This window comes from Staurois parvus, unplaced genomic scaffold (assembly GCF_062004578.1).
Source record: "Staurois parvus isolate SC_StPar_1 unplaced genomic scaffold, SC_StPar_1.0 ptg000530l, whole genome shotgun sequence".
In the NCBI taxonomy this organism is placed as follows: Eukaryota; Metazoa; Chordata; class Amphibia; order Anura; family Ranidae; genus Staurois; species Staurois parvus.
Window position 1 is genome coordinate 697,138 of NW_028318326.1, and position 7,863 is coordinate 705,000.

General features: G+C 41.3%; 1 protein-coding gene across 6 annotated transcripts in view; it reads left to right on the top strand.

Moving 5' to 3' along the window:
- ZNF385B (zinc finger protein 385B) overlaps positions 1-7,863 on the top strand; it is a 708,580-nt gene that overhangs the window by 556,517 nt on the left and 144,200 nt on the right. For 5 of the 6 annotated variants that reach the window (XM_089690377.1, XM_089690378.1, XM_089690380.1 and 2 more), the window contains one exon: positions 4,425-4,535. The exons of the other annotated variant lie outside the window; for it this stretch is intronic. In XM_089690377.1, the coding sequence (XP_089546503.1) occupies positions 4,425-4,535 (111 nt within the window). The remainder of the gene's footprint in view (positions 1-4,424; positions 4,536-7,863) is intronic. 6 annotated transcript variants of the gene reach the window in all.

Below are 7,863 nucleotides of genomic sequence, written 5' to 3' on the forward strand. Positions count from 1 at the left end.
AACAACTGAAGTTCGTATAGGCAGCCAGACATTGATGTATGAGGATAGTACGAATCTGTACTTAGGCGACATGTAGGATTACTTATGCTTCCTGTTAAATGTAGTTACGCTTTGTTTTTTGTTTTTTTTTTGCAAGTGCATTATCACTAGGCAGGACAAGGAAATATTTAAAAACAGTGTTCATCACATTTTTGTTCCATTTTTGCTGTACAAGTGTTCATTGATCCCATTGGGTAAAAATCAAATTTTGTTTCTTGCCCTGGGCTGTCTGTAGAAACATGTACAGTATTTTACATTCTAAATGTGAGTTGATGTTGCCCACAAGGACCAGCAGTGATCTCCGGTTTGGCTAGCAATGTGAAATTTGCATGCCCAAGCATTCCTGCACTCACTTTGGAATAATATCTATGGGGGGGCCCTGGATAGAATATTCTGTAGGGGCCCCACCCTATGACTAGAGAAAAATGGAGAATAGACTAAGAAGACTAGTATTGGTTGAGGGGTTATGTAATAGTTACCGCAAATGTATTCTCTTTCCATTTACTGGTATAGCTGAATCATGTTGAAAAGCTGGAGCTCTCCAATCAGCAGGGAGCCTGAGTTTTGGCGATTGTAGAGATTTAGGTCTGACTCATCAGGAGTTGTATCTGACCCAGAGGTGGACTGATCATTCGAGCACTTGGGCACTGCCCGAGGTCCCAGGGTCAGTAGGGGGCCCCATGAGATGCTCCTGGCACCTTTCATTGGCCTTTTCATAGGCTTTTTTGGGTGTGGGCGAGGACACAGGGGCCCCATGATCCCCTATTGCCCGGGGACCCCATGAGTTGTCAGTCCGCCCCTGGTCTGACGTCTGCAGAGAGCCCACTGTTTTCACACAGTCCTTCCCTGCCGTATGAAGTCAGAGGACAAGCTTTTCTACTCAAGTTGTGGTTGCTTTAAAAAGAAAATCAACACTAAGACTTTGCACACCTTTTGTTTTGAAGCACTTGGAATGATTTTGAACTGAAAGTTTAATTGAGTTTTTGTCCTAACAGAGAACAGACTCAATTCGCTGAACTATAACACAGGTGTGTTTTGCCATTACAGTCATTGTTTTCAGCACTGTGAGGGCTCATTCACACTTGACCGTTTTACCAACGCTTGCCAAACGCCCCTACAGCATTTGGCAAGTGTTGGTCCGGCATTTGCGGATGGTTTTTTTAATGCTCGGAAAACGCTCCGCAAACGCCGCATGCGCGGTTTAGCGGCGGTTGCTAGGCATTTGCCAAGCGTTAAAAATGAAGTTTAAATGGTGTTACCGCTCCGCAAACACCCCGCAACCGCGTCGCAACCGTGCCACAAACGCCGGCCGGGTGTTTGCGGAGCGGCACCATAGACTAGAATAGGAGGCTTCAACGCCTCCTCACTCGACCAGAGGCGTCCGTTTTGCCACGCTGTGCCGCTACCGCTCCCGTTAGAACAGCACCATGTGCTGCAATGGGCAGAATTGTCCGAGGCGTTTGGGAAGCAGTAAAAACGCTTCCCAAACGCCTTTCTGCCGCTTGAAAACAAGGCTAGTGTGAACGTAGCCTAACTGTTTTTTTTTCAGCTCACATAGCCTGTCATTGGTAAATATATTGTTCTTAATGGTATATATGGATAGTTACAGCTCCATGATTTGAACCTAAAGTGGTGTCACCGTCCTGAGTGTGATGTCAGTATCAATAAGGATTTTGTCACTTCCAATTTCAGTGCTCTCTTTCCCTGGCCAATACAGCTCGGGAAGCATCTGATCAAACAGTTGCTTTTAAAGGCAGGTGACATATAAGGGGTCTAATAGACCCCTGATGTCTCCATAAAGCATATCTGTCACTTGCCCAATACTATCACAAGAGGTCTTAGTCACCCCTTGTGATAGCAATAAAGTTAAAAGAAAAAAAAAAGTGTAAAAAAAAAAAATCTAATAAAAACAAAAAACACCTCTGCTTCAGTTCCCTTATTCTCACACACAAATGTAAGCACAAACAGTGACAGCAGAAAAAAAAAAGACCAAGTGGTCCATTGAGTCTGCCTGTTTTTTTTGGGTTTCATTTTTAAATACATGTTTTGTTTTGGGTTTTTTTTGTTAACTTTTTGTATAGATCTGTTTGTCCTAAGTTGTTTGTAGGTGCCGCATGCATATGTAAGCGGTGACTGCGCCACACATGTGAGGTAACGCCACAAAGATCAGAATGAGAGCAATAATTCTAGAGCTCATGTTTAACCCTAAACTGATAACCTGTGAAGGCTTGTAAAGCATTACCTATGGGCATTTTCTGTAGTTTGCTGCAATTTCACAGATGTGCGTAGTTTTAAATCTTGATGTTTAGCATCTATTTAATCTACACAACATCTTTTATATATTTTATAATGTTTGGGGGTTCAAAGTAATTTTCTAGAAAAAAAAATATGCTGGTTTTAACATTTATATGAAAAATTTAAAAAAATGCCTTGGTAGGCAAGGGGATAAACAATCGAAACAAAGACAGAATTACAATGTTGTATTCATTTGTACATGGTGACTGTTTTTATTTTTGTAAATTAATCAAAAGGAAAAACACAAAACAGCGTGGAAAAATGCACACTAAGCCTGGGTTCACATATATGCGGTGCGGTATATCGCATGTGATTCACACAGGAACCGCACGGCATTCCTATGCAAATCACATGCGATTTGCGTGCATTGCGATTGGAGCCATGCATTTTGTATGGCTCTAATTGCACCGCACCAATAAACGCGCAGGACCCTTTTTTTGGTCCACACTAGAATTGGATCACATAGGTATTCACACCTGATTCTGCATTTCGTACTGCGTTTTGCAGACCGCTTTCAGGGTGTTGTTAACATAAACACCCACAGCGGTTCGCATGAACGGGATACGATTCTGATGCGGTGCGGAATTTACACAGTGAACCAGGGGAATGTAGGACTTAAACTGCAACTAAAGCCTATTTCACACGGGCGGTTGTTCTGCCGCTTGTAACTGCATGTTTTTTTATTTTGAAATTCCAACACTCCTAGCACAGTGATCACCTGCATTTGTACATTGCGTTTATTTGCGAGTATGTGTGTTTATATTACATGTGGCTGCGTTTAGCTGCAGTAGTAAATTCTTGCCTTTTCTTTAGCAACTGTTTACTTATTTTTTCTTTGTACTGTGATTAACTGCGTTTATGTACAGATAGCTCCTGGACGCTGTCAACTTGATTTTTTCTAAATGCAAAAACCGTATGTTATGAAAATGTTGCTAAACGCAGTGTGTGAATGGAGCCATAGGGATGCATTGTCTGCATTTAGCTGCAGTAAATACGTTCCTCTAACCGCAGCTAAAAGCTGAAATCTAACTGCCCATGTAAAAGGGGTCTAAAAGCTCCTTTACAACTTCTTTCAAATTTTGATTGCTGCCTCTGTCCCCTTTCCCCTTGCTACCTGTTTATCTGGTAAGTGCCAGACAGCACTGGAAAGCGAGAGCAAATCCCTTCAATGGAGACACAGACATTAGTAAAAACATGTTTTCTAGCAGAGTAAGGAAGGGTTAAAACCTCTGTTGGACGTTTATTGGTGTATATCCTTATGAAGGAAAGTTCATCTCACTTCTTGTACAAGTGAAGGGGTGTCATACAGAAGAAGGAAAATGATTTTGTGGGGACAAATACAACATTCTCATCTGGGATTCAGATATCATTTTAAACATTTCCTGCTTCATCCAAAATTTTACAAAAGTCTGAATTTGTATTTTCATTTAGAGTTAGAAAGAATTAACAAAGAGTTAAATTAAATAATATCATAGCAATATTGTTTTATCCTGTTTTAGAGCATTGCCTGCTTCTGTGAGACAAAGAAATATACACACAGGATTTTTGTGACTGTGGAAATGGAAAGTCAGCTTGCTAAATTACTTGATTTCCTTGTGATGGATCTGTATAGATATGCTTGGTTCTGAACTAGGTCTTAGTGTGGATTTCTTGTGTATTAATACAACTGGGAAACACATACTTGTGGGATTAATGAAAAAGCTAGCAAACTTATGGCCTTAGTAAATCAGGCCCATGGAATGCTGTGCCAAGGAGAACATTGTGTAAACAACTGTAGGTAACCATAGATACCAGTATACAGGCCCGGCAAAAATTAGAACTTGATCTGTTCTCAGTGCACACAGTGCATAATTTGAAATAATGGGCAGATGAGACAAGAGAAGCAATTAATACTTCCTTATGAAAGTCAATTGCCTGGCTTGACAAAATCAGTTCTGCTAAAAAAGATACAGCAAACATAGTGAACCATTCACAGATCAATTTGAGCTGATTAATAAAGCAGTGTAATATGAAAAAGATGATTTATTTACATAGTCTCATTGTAACCTATGGCATTTTTATGTGCTCATATTTACTTATTTCTATTTTAGATGGACCCAGTGCAAAAAGCTGTAATAAACCATACCTTTGGCGTTTCTATTCCACCAAAGAAAAAGCAAGTTATTTCTTGCAACGTTTGCCAGCTTCGATTTAATTCTGATGTAAGTATTAATATTAATTGTGGTAACTGAGGAAAGTATCCTCTAAACATTATACCTCTGCATTAATTGTTCAGACAGTTAAAACAAAATCTTTCTAGGGTAGAACATACATTTTTGGCAAATAAATGACACAATTCTTCAAGGAAAAGCTACCAATTCTTAAAAGTGTGTTTAATGCAGAGAGGAAGCCACCATGTTGGTGTTTAAGAAAATACTGAGAATTATTTTTTAGGAAATACTGTTAAAAATACCTCCTTAAAGTCTAAATTGTTACCCCAGAAAGAGAAATACTTTATCAAAATGAGTCATAGTTTATCAAAATATAAAAACCTAAATCGGAGTTCCACCTGGAAAACAACTGTAGCTGTTGACTTTTAAAATACAGCAACTTACCTGTCCTTCGGTCCAGCGGTGTCCTCACCACTGCTGGTTTCACCGGCTCTCTTCTCTCCCTGGCGCCAGCATCTTCAATGTGGGCACCCGGCTGTGACAGCTTGCGGCTTCACAGCCGGTTGCCTACTGTGCATGCGCGAGAAGTGCTGTGCTGTGTGAATGACCCTGTAGTCTTCTGGTACCTGTCACATGTCCCAGAAGACTATGGGGAGGGAGGGGGAGGACAACTTCCGCTTCCGATCGCCTAGGAGATCACAGCGTAAGTGGGAGCGGGTACCTGTCAAATTCAGGCACCTGCTCCCCAAAGGTGCCAATCCTTAATGGGGAGTGGGGGAAAAAGGCTTAAAGCGGAACTTACCCTTTTGGGTGGAGCTCTGCTTTAACCTGCCTAAAAGTAAGGCAAGCCATAGATGACCTGAGTTTCTTTCCTGCAACCATGGGTGACATGAAAGAAAATTGCTTGATTCCCCCAATAACACAGTCAGTGTTGATAGGGGAATCCCTTCCATGGCACTATTATGTTCTGCCAGCAGGGAGCTTTCCCTACCAGCAGAATACAATGATTACTGCTAGTGGCTATAACCGCTGGAAGTTATCACATGTAAAAAATCTGACAGGCTGCTTGCATTGAAGTCCATCAATGGACTGACTTCAGTAAAACCAGCCTGCCCATAAAAGGACTGAATCTAGGCCGGTCCCTGCTGAACCAGCTGAGATTTGATCCATCTATGGCCGACTTATGTCTTTACCAATCCAGTGATATCACTGCTGGCTGCAGCAGTGGGGCTTCTACTTTTCATTATTGCATTTTGAATTTTGATAACACATCTTGTACAAATAATGGAGAAGCACACGTGGATTTGTCATATTCAAAAAATGTCATCTCTGTATTTAAACCCCTTTAAGCTTTTAATTACATCATCATTATCATTTTTATCACTTCATGGGTACTGCTCTGCAAGGCAGCAGCTTCTTCCACTCCTGCTTGTCTTTGGCTAGTTTTGATCCTAATGTGTTGTAGACTTTCAAGTTCCATCTCTAATACAAAAAATGGCAACCACCCCAACCTATGACTGGCCCTTGCAGCAAGGAGCACATGGAAGGGTGACGCATGTGAAAAAACAACAAAACACAGAAACAAAAAAACAGCTCACTTACCAGCTAGCCTTCAACAAACTGGATTACCCTGTCTGAGAGTTCATGTTAAAACAAGGCGTTCAGTTTGCACTCATTTTCAAATATATGCACAAGCTGCAGAGGCCATGTCACGGTACCCCAATGTACAGCAGTCCTAACTCTGTAAATTTTGAGAGCCTCCAAAGCAGGAGAACATATATAATAATGGATAGATCAAGGGCAGATATGCCTGGAAGGAGCCCACCCCTCATTAAAGGTATAGGCACTGGGCACTCAGCAATAGCACAATGGAAGCAAAAGTATTCAGTGCATCTCCTCACCGATTAACCAGCAGTACAAACAAATGGCAACCACCCTAATCTATAACTGGCCTTTGCAGCAAGGAGCACATGGAAGGGTGACACATGTCAAAAAACAACAAACAGAAATTCCCAGCCCACGTACCAGCCAGCCTGCAATGAACCAAATTACCTTGTCTAATAGTTCACATTATAGCAAAGGGTTGAGTTTGCACACTTTTGCAAATATATGCGGAAGCTGCAGGAGCCACATCACGGCACCTCAATGTACTGTAGCCCTAACTCTAAAGAAATTGAGAGTCTCCAAAGTTTGAGTTGTTGTTGGATTGTTTGTTGTTTTTGACAAGTGCTACCTCTAGAATATGCTGCATTGTTAGTTTAGGACAACATCTTTTTCATATTTACAAAGATGGCTGCTCTTACTTTCTGTCAACTAAAGGTTACTACTTAGGGTTACCTGCTACATAGTTAGTCTGGCTGAAAAAAGGCCATCCAGTTCAACAATAAAAAAAATGGCTATTCATTTTCTGTATTGATTTTGAGATTCAAGGGGCCATGCAGAGACAAACTCTAGGGGAACATAGTGTTTATTTCTGGCATTCCTGGACTTGCTGCCATTTCTAATTGTATAAGAGCTGTATTTGACAACTTGGCTTTCTACAGATGGGCTTTTAGAGTGTTTTCTTTGTTCTCAGTGTATTGTGTCAATAATGTAGTGTTAGTTTGTGTTGATATGCTGTTCTCATTCCTGTCAATATTTCTCAACCAAATGCCTTACAGTACAGAGTGATGCTTGTTTTTTCTAGAACAGCTGTAGGTTGGAAACCATCACTGACTCATTTGAACTTTAAGGTTCTGTTTTAATCAAATACTTGGGCACATTAGTGATTTTGCTGGTGGGAGCATCATTTCTATAGCAACAGGATTGCTAAGAGTCAGCTCACCTCCTGTGGCATCAATCCCTTACTTTCTGAACCAACAAGGCGTCTCTCTGCCACTGAAAAGCAACTTAAATTCTGCCGTAATTCAAACAGTGAGAAAGAAATATCCATATGCAAGTTGTACTTGCCTTTCAGTATTTCTGCCCCTGGTAAGGTGTCACTAGCAGCAGAATAACCAACTTGACACCACCCTTATGACCACATTGCTGATCCCTGTCAGTAAATAGCTGGATTATTTTTGCTTTTGTAGGGATTACAAGAAGATGATTCCAAGCTGAATTCCAAAGAAAGGAAAATGCAGTGGGGCTGCCCTTGCATTGCAAGGATTAAATGCTATTTAGGTCTGGGGGCTACAAAAAGCAGTTTTAGGGTGCACTCATACTGGACATGGTTGAACTGAACTGTGCCTGAGTTTAGTTGCCCCCCTCCCCACTCTCCCTTTGGTCTGACTCACATCGTGCTTCAAAAGTGCCCCAGGTACACGTATGTCATCTAGATCACAGTGATTCCTGCTTCTGTGCTCAGTGATCTATGGGGAGTTGTGTGCTCAGGCATGGT